Source organism: Schistocerca nitens, chromosome 8 (genome assembly GCF_023898315.1).
Source record: "Schistocerca nitens isolate TAMUIC-IGC-003100 chromosome 8, iqSchNite1.1, whole genome shotgun sequence".
NCBI classification, from domain to species: Eukaryota; Metazoa; Arthropoda; class Insecta; order Orthoptera; family Acrididae; genus Schistocerca; species Schistocerca nitens.
In genome coordinates, this window is record NC_064621.1 from 217,097,728 (window position 1) to 217,125,036 (window position 27,309).

General features: G+C 39.7%; 2 protein-coding genes across 4 annotated transcripts in view; one reads left to right on the plus strand and one right to left on the minus strand.

The window, feature by feature from the left end:
* LOC126199021 (GPI mannosyltransferase 2) overlaps positions 1–27,309 on the plus strand; it is a 253,063-nt gene that overhangs the window by 30,428 nt on the left and 195,326 nt on the right. The gene's annotated exons all lie outside the window — the stretch shown is intronic.
* LOC126199020 (dual oxidase-like) overlaps positions 1–27,309 on the minus strand; it is a 246,332-nt gene that overhangs the window by 25,734 nt on the left and 193,289 nt on the right. For both annotated transcript variants that reach the window (XM_049935710.1, XM_049935709.1), the window contains exon 30: positions 8,192–8,347. In XM_049935710.1, coding sequence (XP_049791667.1) covers positions 8,192–8,347 — 156 coding nt within the window. The remainder of the gene's footprint in view (positions 1–8,191; positions 8,348–27,309) is intronic.

The following is a 27,309-nucleotide window of genomic DNA, read 5'->3' on the forward strand; positions in this document are numbered from 1 at the left end:
TTAATAACTTTGGAACTATCCCGCACAGTCCAGTGAAATTTTTGCAACCCAGTAACATCCACTTAGAGAACACACTCTATGAATCAAAACACCAACATATTCCTGAGGGTAAATAAAAAATTCCAAAATGTGATTTAAAAAATGTAATACGTTAAAAGGTACATATTGTAGGTGCCCTCTATGCCAAATATAATTCACTCAAAAAGGGCAGAAATGTTTTGTTGTAAGCTTAATGTGGCCTAAACACACACAGAACTCATCTTGCCCATATCAATCACACAAACAGAGTTACATGCACACAAAAATACAAAAATTTGAAAAATTACCTGAAAAACATAGATTTTCGAAGTGTGGTAGCACAAAAGGGACAAGTGATATCCAAGCCAAATTTCAAACACTGCATAAGTAGACCATAATATAATATGTGGCAAAATTTCAACTTGTTATTGCAGGGTATTTGTGTACAATAAAAGTTGACAGAGATGTATTGCTTTTGTTCAAACAAGTTGCAGTATTGGTAGAGCACAAGCATCTGAATGTCATAAAACAACATATAGAACAAAATGTGGCATTCACTTTGTATTGTATGATCTGGATGAATCGGACCAAGATTTGTTGCTATGGAGATCTGGGATACACCCTGTGGGCACAAGTAGTACAGTTCCAGGAAACTTTAGTGTTTGTTATCATCATACGTAAGTGTTTCTGGATAAGTATTCTTTCCTACAAAGAAGTTGTTTTGATCCATTTCGGATTCATAAGAAGATAATGAAGTGTAGCCTCAGAGAAATTAATATAAAATCAGTATTGAAAGTGAATCAGGGCATGGGACTTAACATGAAACCAGGACAAAAGTTATGTTTCAGGTGTGTTACACTGTTAAAAAATGAAGAATATTCTAATAATTTACATGACAGTGATGAAGAGTATCAGCCACCTACAACCACAGCGGATGAGCAATTAAAGACTTCAGTGACTGCTCTTAGTTTGTCTCCCATGGAGACACACAAAGTTGGGAAACGAGACAGGCCCAGCTGTGGTAGAAGAAAACTACAAGAAGCTCAAATGGAATTAAAACACAAAATAGCTGACACACTAATGGTGGAAGAGGAAGAACTATCTGCTCCAAAGGAGCAGAAATCATGCCAGAAATGCTCTGACTTGGACAAAATTGTGCATGATTTGAAAGAAAAATGTGCTATATCCACACGCCATAAAAAAAGTAGCTGTTCTTACCCTTGCACCTTCCAGCTGGTCTATTGACTACACTGAAAAGGAATTCAATGTTTCTACATACATGGTAAAGCAAGCTAGGAAAATAAAAGCAACCCAAGGAATGCTTCTGCAACTTCAGCAGGCTCAGGGTAAGCAATTGAGTTCAGAAATAAAGGTGCTAGTGTCAGAGTTTTATGAAAATAATGACTACAGCCAAATAATGCCTGGAAAAAAAAAGAAAATGGGAAATGTACGTGTACAGATGCAAAAAAGACTGTTACTATGCAACATATCAGAACTATATGTAGAATTCAAGGAAAAGTATCCAAATACCAAAGTAGGTTTATCATCTTTTTTCAATCTTCGGCCAAACTGGGTTGTGCCTGTAAGTGCAAGGGGGTGCATACAATGTTTGTGTATGTGAGACCCATCAAAATGCTAATCTGATGTTTGCTGCTATAAAGGATTCTGGTCTGGATTACAAAGGTGCAATGAAGTTGGTAGTGTGTGACATCAGTTCCTACCAGTGCATGATACACAGGTGTGAAAAGTGTCCTGGTAAGGCAAATCTTGCAGAACACATGAATAACAAACTGTATGGTGAATTCCTTATGGATGAAGATGAACTTGTTTCTTATAAACAATGGACACACATGGATCGCACAAGTCTTGAAACAAAGCAAAGTACAGTGGAAGATTTTGTTGAAATGTGTTGTCAAAAAATGGACAAACTGACCACACACAGCTTCACAGCAATAGCATAATCGGCTTATCTCCAGTTTTGTAAGGTTAATTTGAAACAAGATGAAATTATAGGAATACTAGACTTTTCTGAAAATTATGCATTTATAGTTAAAGATGCCATCCAAGGATATCATTGGGACAACAGTCAAGCAACTCTCCAGCCATTTGCAATTTACTATAGAGGTGAATCAGGTGATGTGTCTGTCATGAACCTTTGCATTTTTAGTGACTGTTTAATTCATGATGCTATTGCAGTTCATGCCCACATTCGCACTGTCATGGCATATGTGAAAAACAAGCTGCCTCACACATATTTTGCGAAATACTTCAGTGATGGGGCAGCTAGTCAGGACAAAAACTGTAAAAATCTCAAAAAATTATGCATGCATTAACATGATTTTCAGATTCACACAAAATGGAATTTTTTCGCAACAAGTCATGGTCAAAATGTATGTGATGGTATTAAGCGCATGGCATCACGAGCTAGTCTGCAGCACCCTAAAGAACGTCACATTCTAACACCTCTTCAGTTATTTACCTGGGTACAGAAAAATATCTCTGGCATACAAATATTCTGTGTTTCGAAAGATGAGGTGAAATCAGTCGAAGAGTTGCTAAAAAGCAGACTAGAACACGTTAAAACTGTTGCAGGCACAAGGAGCCCTCATCACTTCTCTCCAACGGACTCTGACAATGTGCAGATGAGCAGACTGTCCAGTTATAACTATAGGTTCATGCACAACATGTCTCTTCACAGTGTGTCTGACTCAGGATTCAGAAGCAAAAGCAGCAACATACAACCAAGTTGCTATGTTATTGCTGTTTATGATGACAAATGGTACTTAGGATGTGTTGCTGAGTGCTGTGAAGCAGAAGATGATGTATTAGTGAACTTCATGGCACCAGCAGGACCAGCGAGATCATTTCATTGGCCACGTTTGGCAGACAGGTGTTTGATTCCTTTTGACCATATTCTTATGACAGTTCCAGTTCCTACCACAGTGTCAGGAAGACAGTACAACTTGCCACTCAATGTACAAAGTACAGTAGCTAAAGTGTGGGAGAACTTCTGTTTGAAGCACAATCAACTGGTTTTTAGCAGTTAAGGTGCAGTAAATATTAATGATAGGTTGTGTTAATCTGTCTATATGTTGTTGCTTAGTGATTAAACAGTTGTGGGAGAGGATAAGAAGAAGCAGAACAGTTTACGATATGTTTTTACAAAATTGTGTTGTGGAAAAATGGCCACATCACCAAATACATCTGTCAACTTCCATTGTACACAAATGTTTTGCAATAACATGCTGAAATTTTGCCACATATTATATTATGGTCTACTTATGCAGTGTGAAATTTGGCTTGGATACCACTTGTCCCTTTTGTGCTACCACACTTCGAAAATCTATGTATTTCAGGTAATTTTTCAAATTTTTGTATTTTCGTGTGCATGTAACTCAGTTTTTGTGACTGATATGGGTATGATGAGTTCTGTGTGTGTTTAGGCCACATTAACCTTGCCACACAAAAATTTCTACCCTTTTTGAGTGAATTATATTTGGCATATAGGGCACCTACCTTTTAACGTATTACATTTTTTAAATCACATTTTGGATTTTTTATTTTCCCTCAGAAATATGTTGTTGGTGTTTTGATTTATGGAGTGTGTTCTCTAAATGGATTTTACTGGGTTGTAAAAATTTCACTGGACTGTGCGGGATAGTTCCAAAGTTATTGAGACCTGAAGTTGGGTCTGAAGATAGATTGCCAGATGCGGGTTGCAATTTCCGTGTCACACCACCTTCATTCACAAGTCAAAATTCTGGAACTAATTGGCAGGGGAAACTAATACTTTGTACACGAGTGTTCCACACATGGTAGAATTACTGTACTGCATTTCAGTCAAATCTGATACTATGAGCTGGAACCCCTGGTTGAACTGACATGGAATGACCCAGCTGCTCGAATTCATTTTAACAGAATATAGCCATAATGTTATTTTTAGATGGGACTTCTTACAAGCATCACAAGCAACCAGACTGTGGAAGATCAGAGCTCCAGATTGTTTAAGCTATCTCAGCAAGCACACATAACAAAGATTGCTCTGGCAGTTGTTTGCTGTTGAAGCCATTGTTATTGCCAGTCATCAAAGAGTTCCTATCATCAATCCAGATGCTCACTGAAACTGCTGGAGTCTTCGTTGATTGCAAAAAGCTACTCAGGCTCACAGAAGAAATCTACATGCCAGCAATGATTGTAAGCATTTTTGGTAGTCAAGGAAAGCTTTGGATTACTAACTGCCATTAGCTACTACAACTCATCCCTAAAGGTGTGTGAACAGAGACAGCAAAATCATCTCACAAAGAGCAGGTAGTGCTGATATGAAACAGGCTTCACTACTGCTAAAGAAAATTCAGTGAGAAAACCACTATTGAACTGCCAATAGGATTTGGCCCAACTGAAGAACAACATCGGCAATAGTTTGTGATGCATTCAAATCTGGGGTGGAGAAAACACAGACCAAGTGGCCCATGGTAAAGCACATTATCAACACTGGAGATCATCCACCAATCAGCCATTTTTTGTATTGGGTGGCATATGCTGAATGATAGATTATCTGGGAAGAAATGGAGAATATGCTCTGCAATGACATATCATTGAATCTTAAACATCCTTAGCCCTCTCCAGTTGTTGTAATGGATGAGGATGGCACGGCACATGGTGTTCTTGAATCAACTACAGACAACTAAACCATCACGAAAAAGAGTCCACCCATTTCCCTCCATTAATGACACCCTAGACTGATTGAAAGGAACATGCTGTTTCTCAACTATGGATCTGCAGATGGGCTACTGACCAATCAAGGTTGAAGAGGTGGGCTGAAGGAAGACTGCCTTCACAACAGCTGATGGCCTTAGAGTGTTCAAAGTTATGCTGTTAGGACCATGCTTCAGCCACCTTCAAACGTATGATGGACAATCTGCTTTGACACCTTAAATGGACGATGTGTCTTTTTTTACTCTGAAGACATTCTTTTCAAAAAACATTTGAAGGACATCTAAGCTGGCTGACAACCTTTTAATATGTTCAGACTGCAAGCTTCCGCCTGAATGTGAAAAAGTGCCACTTCATTGCCCAAGCAATAAAAATCTTGGGTGCCTAGTTAATGGTGATGGAGTCTGTCCCAATCCAGAGAAAATATGACCAGTCACAGATTTTCCAATCCTCAGCACATTGGTTAAGTGATAAGGTTTCTCGGATGTACTCTTACTACCGATGATTCATATTGGAGTCCTGTACCAAGGCATGTCCCTTGGAAGAACCACTGCAGGGAGGTGCCAAATTTTCCTGGTATGAGGTGCAAGAAGGATCTTTGTTTATAAGGTGATGCTAACATCTTCTCCAGTGCGTGGCGAGAATGTTGATACACAAATTCACATTGAAGCGAGCAGTTATGGGCTAGCTGCAGTTCCAGAAGTTTAGAAATGTGCCGAAAATAAATTCAGAATAGCGCATGCTTCCAAAGTACTCTGAGGCTGAGATGAACTACTGTACAACCATAAAGAGTACCTTGCAGTTGTTTGGGCCAACAAGTTTCACATGTATTTATGTGGCAAACCGTTCACCATTGTGATGGACAACTATACTCTGTGCTGGCCGATTATCCTGAATAGTCTATTGTTTTGACTGGTGAGATGGACACTGAGGTTTCAAGAGTATGATGTCACAGTGCTATATGAAAGCAGATGCAAACACAAGGAGGCTGACTGCCTCTCAAGGAATCGTTTGGCAGAATGTATCAGCGTGGATGATGTCTGGCATCACTGCATTAAGTGACATTGCTGCTGAACAGAGACAAGATCAAGCATTGCTGAAACCCAGTGAAACCTTTAAGAAGGAAGAATTGATCAAACAACTCCTATTAATAAACAGGGCATTTTATGAGAGGAATTATGATCCAGTGGTGCTGAAATAATTGTCATCTCAGCTCATCTATGGCCAGCTATCCTGAAGTACATATTTTTATTGTACTGGCATTCACAGCCAAACTTTTGTGTGTTGGAAAAAAAAAATTCTGCAGTTGTAGATCCTTTATTAAAAAAACAACTGGTTCCGTAATTTAAATTACATCATCAAGTGAAAATCTGAACAAAAAGAAGAGACCATAAACAACACTTTGCAAAAACCATATCATAGTGACAAAAAATGTTCGCAAGATTGAATGCTTACATTACAACAGTCAAACCAGTTGTACAGTCCAATCCTAACTCTTTCTTAAAATTTGGGAATTTTTCAAAAAGCAATAGTCATGGATTAAAAAGTGGCAATGGATCTGGAGCCTATGAACAAATGGAACAAGAGAAAAGATTATAAAAAGCACCAGAAATAGCAGATTTAATACTAGAAACTGAGCGATCTGCGTTGGATAAATGAGAAGCCAAGGCAGAACTGTAACTGAACCGGAAATATGTTCCTTAAACCTAACTTCAAAGGAACTTCCAGTTTGGCCTATTTACTTAGACTGGCAACCATCACAGGTGATGTAAACACTTGACTTGTGTGGCTCCTGTTTCATTGTATCTATGTGTTTAAACATCTGCCTGTTATTGCTAGGAATGAAATATGCTGGGATAATACCTTTTGTAGTCACTTGTGTACACACACTATTTGAAACTGTTCCACAGTATGGAGTCCTATGATAAGAAACAATCCTAGTGCCATTCTCCTGCATGGGGAGGAATTTATATGAAATATCCTGTTGACCCTGAGCTGGATCAGTCGTGAATGCTCCGTGGGCCACCTGGGATTCATGAAGACTGACAGAACCAGGTGCAGGTATATCGGGTCAGGTGTTTGCCGATCCCTTAAGACACTTTGTGACCCTCTGTAAAAAATGCCAATGAATGGAAGTGTGTGTTACAGTTGCCTCCAAGGTAGCTGATACAAATTTCACCTGCAGCAGTGCTGTTCCATTGGCTTAGAACTGACGTCATGGGGAAATTTCCAAAGTTGACAAACTGGTATTGGTGGATAATCTGCACTGACTACTGCACCTGCTACACTGTGAGTGAAGCTGTGACGACTGATGAAGCTTATGAGATTGCCAAGCTCCTAGTAGAAGACATCTCTTCCAAGCATGGAGCATTCTGGGACTAGCATCAGAGGTAATTTCATGTTGTGTCATCACCTGTAGGAGGACCACCCACAGACAAATACAAAACTGAACACTTTAATAAGACATTGGTAGAGGTAAGTTGAATCAAGGCCCCAGGAGGATGCCATTCCCTCAGAATTATTGAATTCCTTGGGACAGCCAGCCATGACAAAACTGTTCAACCTGGTGTGCAAGATAACGAGACATGTGAGTCATAATTTCAAAATGTTGACACACAGTGTTTATAGAAGAATGGAAAAAACTGGTAGAAGCTGACCTCGGAGATGGTCATTTGACAGAAATATGAAAACACATGCAACAATACTGTCAGACTTACCTTAAAACATAAGTTAAAAAAAGGCAAAGCAGTGTTCATTGTATTTGTGGGTTTGGAGAAAGCTTTTGACAAAAAGGCAAAGCAGTGTTCATGGTATTTGTGGGTTTGGAGAAAGCTTTTGACAATGTTGAGTGGATTAAATTATTTGCAATTCTGAAGGTTTCTTGGATGAAATAGAGCACAAAATTATGCACAACTTGTACAGAAACCAGACTGCAGCTATAAAAGTTGAACGTGAAAGGGGAATGGAACAGTGGTTGAGAAGGGAGTGAGACAGGACTGTACCATCTCTCTAGTGTTATTCAGTCTCTACACTGATAAAGCGTTACATGAAACCGAGGACGAATTTGAAAAAGTAATTAAAGTTCAGGCAGGAGAAATAAAAACTATGAGGTTTGACGATGAAACTTTAATTTAGAGCCAGCAAATGACTTGGAAAAGGTGTGGAATGAAGAAAGAGATTGTACAATGAACATCAACAAAAATGAAAAATGGATAATAGAATGGTGCCAAATTAAATTGGGCAAAGCAGAGGTTATTTCATTCATGTGATAGTTTTGAATCACATTACTCCAAGGGGCTATTTAGAAATTCTCCCATCCATTTGCTTTATTGAAATGTTAACACTAACACATTACAATAACCCAAGAAATTTTTCCATCTGAATGTTTGTCTGCTTAGTTATCACGTTCAGTGTTAACATGTGACCAGGCATGATGAATTGTAAATCATAGGTTACTTACCAGAAGAATAGTCCTGAGATCAAACTTGTGGTAGAATTGTGTTATGAAAATGTGTACAGACACAACATTACTGATGTCGGCATTCTCCACCTCTCTAATGATATCTACCAGCCATTCAAATTGTTTTTGTGTCTTTGTTATCCACAGAAAGTACACCTGCAATAAAAAGTCAATTTTGATGTTACTTGTTGATAACTGCTACACAAGATCACATTTCAGATGTATTGTAAATATGCTAATAGGTGTTCTGCATCACCACTCTAGAGGCTAGTTCACAATCTACACCTACATCGGCATCTACATCTACATATGTACTCTGCAAACCAGTGTGAGGTGCACGGCAGAGGGTGCGTCCCATTGTACCAGTTATTAGGGATTCTTAGTGTTCCATTCACATATGGAGCATGGGAAGAATGATTGTTTGAATGCCTCTGTGCATGCAATAATTATTCTAATATTATCATCATGATCCCTGTGAGTGATATGTAGGGGATTGTAGTATATCCCTTGGGTAATCACTTAAAGCTGATTCTTGAAACTTTGTTAACAGACTTTCTCGGGATAGTTTACATCTGTATGCTGTTCGGTCAAGTAGCAAGTGATATAGTAGGCCTAGTTAACAGCTAAACAAAAAGTAAGCAAGCACACATTCACACATGATTATACACCTTACAGCAATGGTTATACTGGAAGAGGTGGAAGAAGATTGAACAGTAAGGAAGAGAAAGAGACAGTGAGCATGAAAATGGATTAGCTGGAGAGATTTGCATGGAGCTTTCAGTGTGTTTCTGAAAGACCTCTCAACTGATGACCCGAAAGAATACTTTTGAGAATGTCAGAAAAGTTGCTGCAATTTTCTATTAGAAAAATACTCATTGAAGAGAAGCCCTAAGTGCAGAAAGTAAATTGTAGGAAGTGTTGTACCTTTTTGTGCAGAAGTGGTGTCCAGTTGAAAGACTTGCACAGAGCCAGTGAACCACATGAAATTATTATTATAACTATTTGTTTATTCTTTCGAGAAGTTTGTGATGCTAATTATGAAGTGTTGAAAGAGTCCATCAAGTTATGGTCTGAAAAACCATATCATGGTTTTATGTATTTCTTTATTTTAATACAAAATATTTTTAAAGTAATCATTGTAAGATAAAAAAAATAGTTGTAAAACAAGACTTCATTACACATAAAATGCAATTTGGAGATTATCAGTTGTCATTTCTGAAGTGATGTCTGTTGGAGAATGTTCAGAGTTCGGTGATGAATGGGAAGCAAGTGGTTCAGTGACACAAATGAGAAATGTAGATACGTTTCATTATATCTTGACACTACTTCTTCTGAGTATGGAGTAGTCTGATAATACGATGCTTTTACCTGCAGATGAGGGAAATCTCTCTCCGTGCTCAGTGCACTTTCAGTGGAATTGTTGTTTTCTTGTCTTGGAGCATAAGGTAAAGGCAAATCCATCGAAGTGTGGCTGATAATCTCCATTCTGTCTGGGTGATAATCTCCATTCTGTATTGGCCAATGGAGTCTTGTAATATATGAGGGGGGACCCAAAAGTAACTGGAATCGTAATGCTGCACATCGTGTACTTGTAGTAGCAGGTTGTGCCACCAGAGGGTTATAGTAGGAGCTCTGCTGAGTCATTCTGCCACGTGGCATCACCCAACAGTGAGAAGTGTAGTTCCTTTGGCAGTTCTTTGAGTGTGCATACAGTGCAGACGTGACACGAGGAAATGGCTAGTTCTTACGAACAACGTGCAGCAGTGAAGTTTTGTTTCTTGCTCGGAAAGAACGCAGCAGAAACTGTTGCGATGATTCAGACAGCCTACAAAGACCATGCTCTTAGTAAAACGCAAGTGTACGAATGGTTTTCTTGGTTTAAAAAGGGAGAAATGGTGGTTGAAGATCAGCCCCATTCCGGTCGACCTTCAACTGCTAGAAGCGAAGACAACATTGACAGAATCCGTGATCTCATTAGTGAAGATCAACGCAGGACAATCAACCAACTCGAGAACTTGTCCAGGTTGTCCTGGAGCTCATCTTGACCATCGATTTGAGGATGCGAAGAGTGGCAGCAAAATTCGTGCCGAAGCTTCTTACCGGAGATCAAAAGGATCGTCGCGTTCAAGTCTGTCTTGAAATGAAGGACGCGTTCAAAGATGATCCACATTCTCTCAACAAAATCATTACAGGTGATGAGTCATGGTGCTATGGGTATGATCCAGAAAGTAAACAACAGTCATGACAATGGAAGCCACCTAGCTTACCTCAACCAAAAAAAGCTCGACAAGTGAAATTGAATGTGAAAACGAAATTGATCAATTTTTTTTAATACATCAAAGGGACCATACACTCTGAATTTGTCCCTGAAAACCAGACAGTAAACCAACAATTCTATTTGGAGGTTATGAAACGGCTTTGCAGGAGTTTGGGGGTTTGTCGCGAAAACGTCCAGCTTTATGGGATTCTGTCGTGTGGTTCCTGCATCACGACAACGCTCCCGCGCACATGGCTCTCAGCATTCGCCAGTTTTTGGCCCCAACGAAGACGACTACCTTGACCCACGCGCCCTATTCGCCGTATTTAGCACCTTCGGACTTCTTCCTATTCCTGAGGATGAAAAGAGATTTGAGAGGGAAGCGTTTTGCAGATGTGGAAGACGTAAAACGCAATGTAATGAAAGTGCTAGCAGGTATCAAAGAGGACGAATTTAAAAGGTGCTTCGAACACTGGAATGAACGTTTGGACAAGTGTATTAATGCTAATGGAGAGTACTTTGAAGGAGATTAAGGTTGTATTTGAAACCAATAAAGTATATGCTTTCTAGAAAGAAATTCCGGTTATTTTTGGGTCCCCCCTTGTATGCTGTCAGTGAATCCTGTTTACATATAGTTCCATGTGTTTTTGGACCTTCAAAGCCAATAGCCATGGCAATTACTTTAGCCAGAGGGGAACATGTTTTCCGAGCACATCAAACTCTGTTTCTTGTGACAAAAAATTTTGAAGCTTTTAATTTTCTGTTTAATCTCCTTCTCGTGGAGCCCTGGTATTCACATTAACTTTTACAGCTCTGCGATTGTGGCTTCTTTTGCTGTGTTATTTTTGTACATTGGACATTCCACATTACACACACACTCGTGTGCCATGTAAAGAGAAACAAACTTAACATTGTATTGTCACTCAGTCATGTTGCTGAGCCACTAGAAACATGACTGAAAATAGAGTGGAACAAAGACAGATAATACTGCATGCTACTGAACAAACGGTGTTTACGTGTCCAGTTGCACGCCAGTGGTGATCTGGGATGGGGGAAGCTACTTGACTGGCTACGATTTAACATACTGGATCGGGCCAGCTAAACTGTTTTATTTACCAAATTTACTAAATCATGTTGTTCATTAAATCGCGTAACACTTGATTAAATTACTGGCCTAGTGTGACCCAGCCTTATGGGACAGTAATATGTATAAATTTGTGTATTTTATCACACTCGTCTCCTGGAAGATTTTCCCAAAATTATGTTAAGTTCTCTTTTTTTGTATTTTCTTCCAGTTATATATGATGTTGTCTTTTTTAAAAGTTATATACATATGTGGATACTGTTTATAAGTTGTTGTGTAGATTCTTTCTTTTGTAGTATTTCTATGTAGATATTTTAATAGAGGGAAACATTCCACGTGGGAAAAATATATCTAAAAACAAAGATGATGTGACTTACCAAACGAAAGTGCTGGCACGTCGATAGACACACAAACATACACACAAAATTCAAGCTTTCGCAACAAACTGTTGCCTCATCAGGAAAGAGGGAAGGAGAGGGAAAGACGAAAGGATGTGGGTTTTAAGGGAGAGGGTAAGCAGTCATTCCAATCCCGGGAGCGGAAAGACTTACCTTAGGGGGAAAACACACACACACACACACACACACACACACACACACACACATATATATATATATATATATATATATATATATATATATATATATATACACAAGCAGACATATTTAAAGACAAAGAGTTTGGGCAGAGATGTCAGTCGAGGCGGAAGTGCGGAGGCAAATATGTTGTTGAATGACAGGTGAGGTATGAGTGGCGGCAACTTGAAATTAGCGGAGATTGAGGCCTGGTGGATAACGGGAAGAGAGGATATATTGAAGAGCAAGTTCCCATCTCCGGAGTTCGGATAGGTTGGTGTTAGTGGGAAGTATCCAGATAACCCAGATGGTGTAACACTGTGCCAAGATGTGCTGGCCATGCACCAAGACATGTTTAGTCACAGGGTGATCCTCATTACCAACAAACACTGTCTGCCTGTGTCCATTCATGCGAATGGACAGTTTGTTGCTGGTCATTCCCACATAGAATGCGTCACAGTGTAGGCAGGTCAGTTGGTAAATCACGTGGGTGCTTTCACACGTGGCTCTGCCTTTGATCGTGTACACCTTCCGGGTTACAGGACTGGAGTAGGTGGTGGTGGGAGGGTGCATGGGACAGGTTTTACACAGGGGGCAGTTACAAGGGTAGGAGCCAGAGGGTAGGGAAGGTGGTTTGGGGATTTCATAGGGATGAACTAAGAGGTTACGAAGGTTAGGTGGACGGCGGAAAGACACTCTTGGTGGAGTGGGGAGGATTTCATGAAGGATGGATCTCATTTCAGGGCAGGATTTGAGGAAGTTGTATCCCTGCTGGAGAGCCACATTCAGAGTCTGATCCAGTCCTGGAAAGTATCCTGTCACAAGTGGGGCACTTTTGTGGTTCTTCTGTGGGAGGTTCTGGGTTTGAGAGGATGAGGAAGTGGCTCTGGTTATTTGCTTCTGTACCAGGTCGTGAGGGTAGTTGCGGGATGCGAAAGCTGTTTTCTGCTTGTTGGTGTAATGGTTCAGGGATTCCGGACTGGAGCAGATTCGTTTGCCACGAAGACCTAGGCTGTAGAGAAGGGACCGTTGGATGTGGAATGGGTGGCAGCTGTCATAATGGAGGTACTGTTGCTTGTTGGTGAGTTTGATGTGGACAGACGTGTGAAGCTGGCCATTGGACAGGTGGAGGTCAACATCAAGGAAAGTGGCATGGGATTTGGAGTAGGACCAGGTGAATCTGATGGAACCAAAGGAGTTGAGGTTGGAGAGGAAATTCTGGAGTTCTTCTTCACTGTGAGTCCAGATCATGATGATGTCATCAATAAATCTGTACCAAACTTTGGGTTGGCAGGCTTGGGTAACCAAGAAGGCTTCCTCTAAGCGACCCATTAATAGGTTGGTGTATGAGGGGGCCATCCTGGTACCCATGGCTGTTCCCTTTAATTGTTGGTATGTCTGGCCTTCAAAAGTGAAGAAGTTGTGGGTCAGGATGAAGCTGGCTAAGGTAATGAGGAAAGAGGTTTTAGGTAGGGTGGCAGGTGATCGGCGTGAAAGGAAGTGCTCCATCGCAGCGAGGCCCTGGACGTGCGGGATATTTGTGTATAAGGAAGTGGCATCAATGGTTACAAGGATGGTTTCCGGGGTAACGGATTGGGTAAGGATTCCAGGCGTTCGAGAAAGTGGTTGGTGTCTTTGATGAAGGATGGGAGACTGCATGTAATGGGTTGAAGGTGTTGATCTACGTCGGCAGAGATACGTTCTGTGGGGGCTTGGTAACCAGCTACAATGGGGCGGCCGGGATGATTGGGTTTGTGAATTTTAGGAACAAGGTAGAAGGTAGGGGTGTGGGGTGTCGGTGGGGTCAGGAGGTTGATGGAGTCAGGTGAAAGGTTTTGTAGGGGGCCTAAGGTTCTGAGGATTCCTTGAAGCTCCGCCTGGATATCAAGAATGGGATTACCTGAGCAAACTTTGTATACCTAACCTTCATAACCTCTTAGTTCATCCCTATGAAACCCCAAACCACCTTCCCTACCCTCTAGCTCCTACCCTTGTAACTGCCCCCGGTGTAAAACCTGTCCCATGCACCCTCCCACCACCACCTACTCCAGTCCTGTAACCCGGAAGGTGTACACGATCAAAGGCAGAGCCACGTGTGAAAGCACCCACGTGATTTACCAACTGACTTGCCTACGCTGTGACACTTTCTATGTGGGAATGACCAGCAACAAACTGTCCATTCGCATGAATGGACACAGGCAGACAGTGTTTGTTGGTAATGAGGATCACCCTGTGGCTAAACATGCCTTGGTGCATGGCCAGCACATCTTGGCACGGTGTTACACCGTCCGGGTTATCTGGATACTTCCCACTAACACCAACCTATCCGAACTCCGGAGATGGGAACTTGCTCTTCAATATATCCTCTCTTCCCGTTATCCACCAGGCCTCAATCTCCGCTAATTTCAAGTTGCCGCCACTCATACCTCACCTGTCATTCAACAACATCTTTGCCTCTGCACTTCCGCCTCGACTGACATCTCTGCTCAAACTCTTTGTCTTTAAATATGTCTGCTTGTGTCTGTATATGTGTGGATGGATATGTGTGTGTGTGTGTGCGCGTGCGCGCGAGTGTATACCTGTCCTTTTTTCCCCCTAAGGTAAGTCTTTCCGCTCCCGGGATTGGAATGACTCCTTACCCTCTCCCTTAAAACCCACATCCTTTCGTCTTTCCCTCTCCTTCCCTCTTTCCTGATGAGGCAACAGTTTGTTGCGAAAGCTTGAATTTTGTGTGTTTGTTTGTGTGTCTATCGACGTGCCAGCGCTTTCGTTTGGTAAGTCACATCATCTTTGTTTTTAGATATATGTAGATATTTTTGTATTTGTATCAAGTTGTTGGCAGTATGGTCCAACAAAATAAAATTGAATAGAGAAATGAAAGTATGATAAGCGTGCAAAAACCCTTGTCTAGAACTCGACACGATTAGAGACAATTCTAAAACAAAACAAGCTGGGTCCAGCATCTTGATATGTTTAGCTGTGAGTTAACTCAATTTTATTTTGCTAACTGGCCAGAATCCAAGGAATTGTACAGCACTAATTTGGAATATAAGGCATAGTCCTTATCAATTCAGGCAGGCTAGGAAAAAATCTTACGTAGTCTCGAATGTTATTGAATTTATCATATGTTAAAATGAAGGACTAAGTAAGGAACACTTTTTTCCCTCCAAAATAATTTCTGCTCAGAGATACAGCCCTCCAAAGATGTCACTGCGTATACCATTTTGAAGATGCAAATTTTGGAAAAGATTTGAAAATGCTGTATCTCTGGAACAGTTCTAAGTGTTTTGTTGGTTTTCTTATTTGAAAGACAATTGTTTTATGGTTACAAAGAAATCCTCTATTTCGACTTACCTCTCAAAGTTCTTTTACTGTAGCTTTCTGAACTTTTTTATAATTTATGGAAATTATTATTTTTTTTTCTTTTTAATGCCAGTCCATACAATTTTGATTGGTTTTTCTGTTGATTAGTACCATATAGTTCTACATTTCCCTGAAAAGGAGAGCTTCCACTTTTAGGTTGAACAGGTCTTATAAACAATTGAAATTTTTGCCATGGATAAAACCTGTTTTAGTACCACATTATCACATAACAGGCTCATAAAAATCAAAACCTAGCCTTATTTAACATAATTTTAGTTTAGAAAGATGAGTAAGATACTCTTTTTTTCAAACATTTTTAAATGGTTCCAGAATGTATGTGAAAGGTCGAAAGACTTAAAGGTTTAATTTATATAAATTCTGTGTACTCTGTTTTGTACTGAAATAAGCCAGTGTTCCACTGCTTCAGTATCTTTCAGTATCTTTCTTTGGTGATGCCTTCCTGTTGAACCAATAAGAACTGGAGCACTTACAATCTTCAAAACATTGTGAACAGGAAGTGAGCACTGATGGTGGTGTTGCTGGCTTTCAGCTGGAAATCTATATCCAGCAGCTGGTCTATATGGTAGCATAAAATTCACTACAGTTTTGTTTAACTTACAACTGGTTTCTATAATCTCTGCAATCCACCGATCACAGTCATACACAAGCCACAAACATCCCCCTTCTCAGGTTGTGAATCTGAATATTATTCTGCTGTTTCTTAGGTATTGGCCGAACGAACAAAATTTCTTCTTTCTTGCTCTCTAAAGTGTGTGAAATATGAGTTCGCCCATCATTCTGAGTACAAAAATGTGTCTTCTGAATTCCTTTCACAGGAGTAGTTTGCTTGGACCATTCTCCTTTTTTTCTGCTCACAGAATTCTTTGATTTCCTCCTTGGACAAAAGAACGAGGGCTGTGGATGTGTAAGATTTCACGACTCTTGTAAAATCTTCAGCATTCTGAATCACAGAAAGATTATGTTGTCTAGGATTATGTTGTGTAGCATGGTGCTTCAGCAGGCCTCCTACATCATCCCAAGGCCCCTTCCCGTGGCCAGTAGCACTGTATATCCAGTCAGTTGGCACAAGTGACTTAGTCAATTCAAACAGCTAGTAACGATTTTTAAAATGACTAGGAGCACCGTCTGAAATAATGATGCTCTTCTCTGCCCTTGTTTGCAGTTGAAGAATTTTGCGCATTGCTAGCAAAGCATGTGCTGAGTCATGTCCAGTGTCATCACTTATAACTGCAATACTTGTGGTCTTGTTTTGAAAATGTTACCCCTGTAAAAATTGAAACCTGGTCATTACTCCAATGATACCCTTGTACTTCTTGTGGGAGAATTACAGACCAGTTCTCAGCGAACTCACAGTGAAGCACTAAACATAGTTCTTCAGCCTTTACACACCCTTTCACTTCTGCAATGTGTTGTTGCAATTTCTTCAGATGCTGGTATGTTACTGTTTTCACTGACCATTTACCAAGTTCATCAATGAAACTGTCAGAGGAAACAGCTTTCTTAATTAGTTTATTTTGCTCCCATGTCTCGTATGTAATTTCTGCAGAGTTATCTGCAACGTCTTCCAGGCCAAATGTCTGTAAAGACAGTCCTCCCTTTCCAGGGCAGTCACCACTTTCTTGAAACAAACAAGTCTGTTGCTTTGTCACAGACTACTAATGACTTCACATGCCCAACCAAGGTGTCATATGTCACGTTCTCCAGTTAATTCTTCAAAGTTACCACACAAAGTTCAAAATTTGCGCAGTGCACATATAAACAGACATCTCTAGGTGGGTGTTGAACTACCCACTTAGGTCATGGTGCATAAAATTTTAATCTTCCAATATGTGAAGTTGTATGGTTGCTCTTATAAATTGCAAAAGTTTCTCTGATACTGCGAGTCATGTACCTCTTCACTCTCACAACTTTTTGACTTTCCACTGTTGCAGTTATAGTGTCTGTCTGAACTTGACCTGCTTCTACAGGATGACCATAATAGGGATCTGGTCTTCCAAAGACTCCTTTTACAGACCTCACATTTCTTGATTTGTGTACCATGTACTTTGATATTGATGGAACATGGTTCAAAATTGTTTTCTTTGAAAATGTCTGTGGAATAATAATTAAAACTTGCACCTTTTCACTGTAATATGCACAATATTCAACAGTTGAATTTATACTTGTGAAAAATTCCTGGCAAGAGGTGCAAGAGTTCTTTGGTTCATTTTCTTCTGAAGATGGAATTTCTACTTTGAAGAGTATTGTTAGTTTTGCTGTAGTGATTCACAGCTTTAGTAATTTCTCTGTGCTTTCTTGGTGCATAGAGCTTATCACTCGACTTCACTGACCACAGTTTCTTAACAGAACTTAACACCTACCTCTGTAGTGGACTGATTCAGGATATTCAATTCTTCCTCCTTGGATGCAAAATCTACATCATCTGCATCATAGGAGGCTTCACCTTGTTTAGATACTATCATTGTTGTTATTCTGTCAAAACATTTAGAACACAAAAAGTTGTAACTAGGAACATCTTCACTTTGAAACAGTGTCTTCAAATGAGAACACTTATTCCCAACCTGAACAAAGTCTGTTTTTTTGTTTGTCTTATATATCACTCTTTTATGGATATGCAAATAGTCAGCACACTTCACTCTCCTATGGCCCCAGTCAGAAGACATTTCAAATAGTCCTTTTCACAAAACACACTGCAACTGTGTGAACTGGCAAATTCCCCATGAAAACACGTTACTCGCTGGATGGTCTCAGATTTCTTAGGAGCCTCTTCAGTAAACACATTAACACGTAACAACTAAAATACAGAAACCTGCAATGAACAACCACGACAAAGAAAGTGCAAGAAATATCTAAAACAAAGAAAAGATAAATAACTGCAACGAAGACAATAGAAATAAACATTATAACAAATAAATTAGTAAGAAACAGCTTCAGTGAAGACATACATTACCTTTGAAAGAAAAAAAATTATTTTTTTAAAATAAAACTTGTCCAACTTAAAAGTGGAAGCTATCGTTTAGAATATAGTACTACATGGTACTAATCGACAATCTGGATTGGCATTAAAACATTTTTTTTTCTCTAAATTATAAAAAAAATTCAAAAGGTGACAGGAAAATAACTTTGACAGATATGTCCAAAAGGAGGATACCATTGTAATCATAAAGCAATTATCTTTCAAATCAAAAAACTCGTTAAAATACCTAGAACTGTTACAGAGAACAGCATTTAAAAAATTTTTCCAAAATTCGCATCTTCAAAATGGTGTTTGCAGTGTCATCTTTGGAGGTCTGTATCTCACAACCTTTAATGTCTAATTCTGCTTCCAGCATTTCATTTTTTTTTTACATTTGAAACTACATGTTATGAGTCTTACTGGGTTTAAGAGGCAAACTATTTGCTGTGACTCAGTGATAGGCCTGTTCAGCTATTGTATGGACTGTGGCCAAGTTTCGGTCCCTGACTGGTATGGTTGTATGACCAGCAAAAATTAATATTTGAAGAGGTCTTTAAAGTTATTGGAATGTCAATCATGCAAGTTGCGAGCCCAGGAATGAACTCTGTAGTTAATTTGTTTTTGAATATCTGTAGGTTACACCTTGACCAAACAATTTTTCTTCTTTTTTCCAACCCAGACATGGTTCGCTGGAGGTGCAACATAATCATAGCATTTTTTGTTTGGTGGTTATCTAGTAACTTCATAAAAACATGTCTGTATAGAAAAGAAGCAAAAAAATTGTGCTTGCATAAGGTGGCACCTATGAAAAAACAAATTTATTGGTAAGCAAACAGACACGAGAGTAAGCTTCAACGCCCAGCTCAGTAATTTACTTCTTGATGAGTGAAGCTGCGCTTACTCGTTTATGGATTACTGCATACTCCTGCAGTGAGTTGTCTAGATGGCATGAGGGCGGCGGAAGGCCCACAGCAACACAGCCAGCCCGAGTGGCAGTCCCAGCGTACAGCTCATAAGATGGTACAGCTCTACATTTTATTTCCGTCATTATGCATTCACTGTTTTTCCGTCATTATACATATGTTATTTCTGGATTACTGTATACTTCTGCGTTCCTCGAAATCAATGCTACCTTCCCTCCAGAAATTCCCATTTGACTTCCCACTGCATCTCCGTAATACATGGTTGCTGTTCGAACCTACTGGTAATAAATGTAGCAGCCCCCGTCTGAATTACTTCAATGTCTTCCTTCAATCTGACTTGATGGGGATTCCAAATGCATGATGGGGATTCCAAATGCATGAGCAGTAGTCAAGAATGAGTCGCACAGCGTCAGATTTGCTTTTCGTTTCCAGATGAACCACACTTTCCTAAAATTCACCCAATAAGTGAACCATCCACCCTTCCTTATGTGCTTGTTCCATTTCATATTGCTTTACAACATTGTACTTAGATATTTAATCGCTGTGATACTGTCAAGCAACATGCTACTTATGCTGTATTTGAACATTACGGGATTGTTTTTCCCACTCACCTGCAGTAATGTAAATTTTTCTGTGTTGAGAGCTATTTGCCATTCTTCACACCAACTAGAAATTTTATTATTAAAAACCATTCAAAAGCCAAGATCGCATTAAATATTTTTCATTCAAGACAACCAGTTTCGACAATCTTAACTGTCATCTTCAGGTCTTAAAATTTGTGTGTGTGTGTGTGTGTGTGTGTGTGTGTGTGTGTGTGTGTGTGATAAAACATGTTGATTTTTACGCTGAACCTCATGCACAAGATGTCAAGTGGATAAAAACTCAGCACGTTATAAACATTTGTCATCGCTAAAATGTTTAAAACACGCAGCACCTTGTCCAAAAGGCCCTGTCCGTATACATACTGCTCACAGATGCTTGTTACATGATACAGTATGGTATCAGTTTCTATAACTGCAATGGACTATGATGCATTTCTGAGGGAACCACTGTTGTACGTTCCCCAATGCAGCAGAAACATAGACAACCCTATTTGTAATATTGCTCTTGTACTGTAGTGGAACACAAATGTATTCAGGAATTTTGTGAAGAAGAGTTATACTGACCACCTCAGGGGTGACTACTGGTGTCATGGTCAGAAGTGGGGTGTGAGGTGCAACATTCAGTGTGATACTGATTATGACTGTTGTGCCCTTAGACTTTTCTTGGAAGACTTTTCCAATTATAATTGCTGTAGAACTCAGGATTCCCACAACACTTTTATGTGAAATAATTTGCAAGAATTCTGTTGAGTTAACATATTTGCAAGAATCCTATTTAGTTACCATTTTTAAGATAAGCAAGACCTTGCAACTTATAAATTTTAGCAAATTAATGCTAAGCACGATCTTCTTCTTTTCTTCTTTTGCTCGCGCCTTTATCCCGCGTGTCACAGGATCGGCGTGGTTAGGTATGGATTTGGCAAGGTCAATGTTAAAGGGGTGGTTGGATGCCCTTCCTGCTGCCACCCTGTACCCCGGTGGGACGGAATTAGTGTCCCCCAGCTGTCTGCATCTAGTGTAATCCATGGAATAGTGCTAATGTGTTCAGATGTCTGTGAGTCTTCTGAGGCAGGAAGTGGGGATCGGCCCGGTATTAACCTAGGGGGATGTGGAAAACCGCCTAAAAACCACATCTAGGCTGGCTGGCACACTGGCCCACGTTGTTAATCTGCTGGGCGTATTCGATCCGGGGCCGGCCCGCCTACCAGAGGCCAGGAAGCAGTGCATTAGCACTCTTGCCTAATCTGGCAGGTAATGCTAAGCACAATATGTATCTAAATAAATTCTGTCTACTTCTATGGAGTGTTGCTAAACAAAACAACCTCCAATGCCGAACAAAGGGTACCTCTGGTGACTGGTCTGCGAACTCATCAACATCTACGAAACGTAGTGGTGACTGTTTTACTAGCTTCATCAACCCTCTAGGGAGAAGTGGAACATCATCCAGATATCTTTCTGGAAAATCAGCTCAGCATCTGGAGCATGTTCTTCGGTTAGATTGTGCTTCTTTTTTGGATGGTAGTACATGCATTTGGTTTTGAGGCACAAGTGTAGGTGGCAGTTCAGAAATAAGTATGCTGATTTTACTCTGTCAGTTGAGATAGTTGAAGTTTAGTACAGTTTCCAGTGTTCATTCTCCTCTTTTGATCATCCAATGTGGGTTGTCATACAGATGGGTAGCAACAGTACTTTTGACAGTAATTGTAGATGCGGTACAGAGTCAAATGCTTGTTGTATAGTATCCTTGTGGTCCTTATGTGAAATATATGTTTGTAGATATTATGTCAACTTTAAGAAAACTACAAATGTGTGTATTTTATATTTTGTGAAGATCACATCAGCTAAGAGGCAACCCAAGGAATCTTCAACCTTCTACGAATGTTGAAGATGGCGGACGTAGACTTGCGTCCAGATGGCCTCACGCAAGATGATGCCGGAAGTTTCCCGTAGATGCTACGGCCTTCGTTACTAAGACAGCGTAGCAGTGTTTTGAAATGAAAAATAAAATTTATGTTTAGTTCAGGAGGAGACATGCTTGCTAAAACATGTATAGAGAATTCTGCATAGTTTACATGGCAGTGTGTACATAGTGTTCTTCAATAAAACAGTTTATGACTTTGGGAAAGAAGTTAAAAGTGTTTATGTGACAAATTATTTTGGAAGATAATGAATCAAAAATATTTGCCAAGGATGTGTTTAAAGAAAAATGCTTGGAAGTGAGTTTTTGTTTGTTTGTTTAATGAAAGTTTAAAAGCTATTACAAAGCCAGTTGAATGTGCTGAGTAATCTCTGATGCGGCAACATCATGAAAAATTGATATAAGGTGTTAATATCAAAACATTTTGAAAAAATATGGACATGATAGAGTATATCTATAGAAAGTGATTAAGTTTTTTATTTAGGAAGTGACTTAGTCATCACAAATTAGGTCAATAATAATTTATTATCTTTCTCCGTCTGAACTGTAATCAGAAGACCAAACAGTACTGTCCGACCGCATGTCATTCTCAGCCCAAGGCATCACTAGATGCCGATGTTGAGGGGCATGTGGTTAGCACACTTTCCCTATCCTTGCCAGTTTTTGTGACCATAACTGCTACTTTCGGTAATCTGATGAAACCACTGAGGCAAGGCCGTTGACAATAATTTACTGTACTTGAGAATTGTTAACACACCTGCCAGATATTTACGCAGTCGCTGATCTTGTGGTTAACTGTGATCCTTGGTTGGCATAGTAACAGCAATCAACAGATAGAGATAATCTTTGAATTATATTATGTAATTATATTTTGAAACTAATTTTTTGAAATAAAAATATTATTCAGTGCCCACATTTTGACTGTTGGAGCAGTGAGGATATGAGAGAAAGTCATTGAAGAATAAAGTGTTGTATGAAATGGGAAGATAGAGGACATCCAGAAGAAAGAAGAGGCAAGTAACAACATGAAGCAAAAGCAGTTAATGAAAACTCGAAAAAAGAAGAGGAGATCATTTAGGGAGGCAGAGAAAAATTTCTTTTTACAGGTGGAGTTTGTATCGATTGGACAAGGGTAATTCCTATATTTTTTTATATAAGTACATAGACCTGTTTATTTCTACAATGGTTTACATCAGTTTACAGCTTGAACATTTAGCTATTTTTCAACATAATCACCATTTCTGTTGATGCATTTTTGTAGACGCTGTGGCAGTTTTTGTATGCCTATGTCATACCAGCTCACCGCCATGCTGTTCAAAAATTTATGAATCTCTTCTTTCACCTCGTCGTCTGAGCTGAATTGCTTGGAGCACAATTAACGCTAACAGATACTGAGAGACTCTGAAAAAACTCAAACGGGCAATTCAGAACTGGAGAAAACGGGCAATTCAGAACTGGAGAAAACGGGCAATTCAGAACTGGAGAAAACGGGCAATTCAGAACTGGAGAAAACGGGCAATTCAGAACTGGAGAAAACGGGCAATTCAGAACTGGAGAAAACGAGCAATTCAGAACTGGAGAAAACGGGCAATTCAGAACTGGAGAAAACGGGCAATTCAGAACTGGAGAAAACGGGCAATTCAGAACTGGAGAAAACGGGCAATTCAGAACTGGAGAAAACGGGCAATTCAGAACCGGAGAAGAGGAATGTTGAGCAAGGGCATACACATTCTCCATGACAACACTCGCCCACACATCGCTTGGCAAACCACTGCTCTCCTGCAACAGTTTCAGTGGAACATAATCACCCACCCACCCTATAGTACTGACTTTGTGCCCAGTGACTGTATCACCGTTCCCTAGGTTAAAAGAACATTTGGCCGAAAAGCGATTCAGCTCCGACGATGAGGTGAAAGAAGAGGTTCACAACTTTCTGAACAGCATAGCGACGAGCTGGTATGACAAGGGCATACAAAACTGCCACAGCATCTACAAAAATGCATCGACAGAAATGGTGATTATGTCAAAAAATAGCTAAATGTTCAAGCTGTAAACTGATGTAAACCATTGTAAATATAAACAGGTCTATGTACTTATAAACAAAGAGGAGACCTTACTTTTGGGATTACCCTTGTACAACATCGAGCAGCAGTATACGCTGTGAGTTGGTGCTGTCACAACTTGCAAACCAGAGCTGCTTTACAGAATTTCAGGATCCTCTGTGAAGTGTGATTTTGAAGCTCGCATACCATTCTTAGAATGCTATATTGTTTACACTTTTTAATCAAAAGAAGGGAATGGTTGATGATATGTTAAGAGACTTCAAGGTATCACAAATGTAGTTGACACTGACAACGACGACAAAGACATGATTTTCATGGTTGTATAGGATTCTTATGTGTGTGTGTGTGTGTGTGGGGGGGGGGGGGGGTTGCACAAGTTCTGGAAATCGGGGGAATATTACTGAGATGTCACACATCATTGGTGGCTGGGTGCAGCTGAGTATGTGCTCCGCTTCCCTATTCCCTCATTCTTACTGCTTCTCCCCTTTCTACCACTCCCTTCAGCTTGCAGTCAGTGCTGCCACCACTTCTTGCCCGTAGCCTAGCAGCTGCCAACAAGAGGTAGAGAGGCATGAGAAGCAGTTTGTTTGGATCTGATTCTCAGAGACTGTTGACGCAGTAGCCGGTGACAGGGGGCATGTGTGCATGAGTTGTGTCTGAGTGATTGTGGGAATGTATGTGCGCTCTCACTTTCTGACAAAGGCTATGGTCAAAAATTTAGTTGTGAGAAAGTGATTATCTTTTCTGTGTGCCTATCTGTGCCTCGGTGATCATCTTTACGTTGAGTTGCCACCTGTCCTCATTAGTATTGATTCTCAGAGTATTTGAACACGTTATCTGTTGCATGGATTGATCACCATGGTTTCATTTCATGAACATAGTGTCTGTAACATGTGAATAGCTGGCCACACGAGTGGACTTCCACGATGGGCCAAAATCGCAGGCTATTTCTGTGTTTATCTCTAGCAGATTGAGCCTGCCAATCTGAAGCCCATAGTTTCCCACTAATCTGCTGACCCTGCCTGTCAGATCTAGTCTCATTGATCTGCACATGAGCCGGGTCTGTTTGTGTGTGGTGTAATGCAGCAGATTTTCGTGGTTTATCCATTGACCCAGGACTATGGTGCTCGTACAGTGCGGCGTTTTATAGATATTTTATTTATTCTAGTACATTTTGGCAGTTTGAAAGTAGTTTATGTATTAAAAAGTATGGACGATAAGAAGAAGAAAACGTGGCAATTGCTGTCTGTTTGTTTGCTATTTACTCATGTATTTCTTGAAAGAAAAATCACACAGTACCTGTAAAACAATAGACATAACAAAGTGGGTAATAGCCAATAGCAACGGACATAGTAGAACCAATACTTTATTGGCGGTCACCTATAGTGTTGGTTTACACAACTCTTCCCTACCTTATACACTTCTTTCAAGGGGTCTACTTCTTTCTGGGGCTGTTCATGAAATCAGTGAAGGTATTTTAAATCTCTTGTAGCTCCAATGAAATTCTTATTTTTGCCACCAAATGTGTTTCTTTTTATTGAAATAAAAGAAAATCAGTGGTCTTAATGAAACATAAACACGATTTTGCTTGCTTTCTTTATCTAAAAACAGTTCATTACAAAAGATCTTGATGTTAATATTTAAGATTTTTGCTCACATGTTTAGAAATACAGAAGTCCTAACATTTTTTGTCAATTTATGTCTTTACTTACCCTTGACATCTCAAAATGTGTCAGGAAAAAGTGCTACAACTTGTCTGGAAATCAAGGAAATATCAGGGAATTTCACTTGGGGAACTTGTGGCAACCCTGTACACACAGCTCAAACAGTTTTGATGAAAATGACAACTTAAGATTTCTTTGAATATGTGTAAAAATGAGCCAGCAGGTTGTTAAATAGTAGCTTACCCATGATTTTGCATTGGCTTAAGACTCATTCGTAAAAAGTGTTCTTTTATGTAGTGAAATGAACGCTTGAGTTGTAAAAATACTGGATAGTATATATTTCATAATTTCTCCCAGTTAGACAAATTGAGGAGCTGGAAGAAAGTGAAGAACAAAGAGGAATGGTTGTTTTGCCATACATTGGCGGTATTTCTTCGAAAATCGAAAGATTATTGGATAAACATAGTCAGACATGTCTTTTCATCTGTCAGTGCTTTTTTAGTCTTAGTGGAAGGTGGTCTTGGTTTAAGTAAGCCTGTTGTCTATAATATCCCCTGTAGCTTTGGGACGCCATACATTGGACAGACTTGTCACACTGTGGACAGATGCATGGAATATTGATGACACATGTCTGGACCAGGCAGAGAAATCTGCAGTGGCCAAGCATTGTCACAGTACAGGACACTGTATGGAATGTGTGTCTGCCGCATCTGAAGATGCCTGTCAGTTGTGCTGACAAAATACTGTGGAATTTTCACTTCAACATTAGACATCTTCACAGAGAACCATATTAACAGTTTTACATTTTTTTTTCTCTAATGACATGCAGATCATCCTTAGTTGCCATTATCCTAAAATTATCATTTATAATATCCAGCCAGGTTCCCAGATTGCTACCTTTCTTAGATGATTCTCTTTCATCTTTCTTATTTTAGGCACGCTCCAGTTCCTTCAGCAGTAACACTAATCACAAGTTATTTCTGGTTGTGAACACTTTCATCAGCCACTAATCCCTGCTTGCATGAAACGAGATTCAAGAAAGTCAAATTTCTACATTCTCACACGTGACTTGTATAAAATATCCAGCTGCAAGCGTTTGGCATGAGTCTGGCTTACAGAGTGCGAAATATTTTTATTTTTAAGCCGGAGCACAATATCTGCTTTCAGTGCTTGTACTTGGTGTTTTCTAAGTAACAGCTGAATGATAGCAGGAATGGTACTTCCTGCTGTGAAGCAAGGTATAGCAAGAATTGTTCATTGAACCATTTCTTGAAACTGACAACGTTCATTTCTGCATAGTTGTCTTTGCTGTATTTCTTGCACCTAAATGCAGGTTTACAGTCAGTAACAATACCAGAAGAAGAGCCAACATGCAGAATGAATATCGGAGAACATTTACCTTTGACATCTTTAAAACTGCCGGTACCATCACTCATTTTCCCACAGGTATTAATCGAATGATTCTGATTCACCCACATTTCCTCAAGGTAATGCACTGTTGAACTACCCCTTATTCTTCTATCGTGGATCTTTATAAGGGATGTGGTTTGTGTTGCACTTACCCCACTTCTTTCAATTAGAAACTTTCTTCTTGACATATTTGAAACTGATGTCTTTTAGAATTCTTTGCATTGATCAAGTGCTATCTTTGAAGCTAATTTTCTCATGCATAAATTGTGACAAGATTTTGTA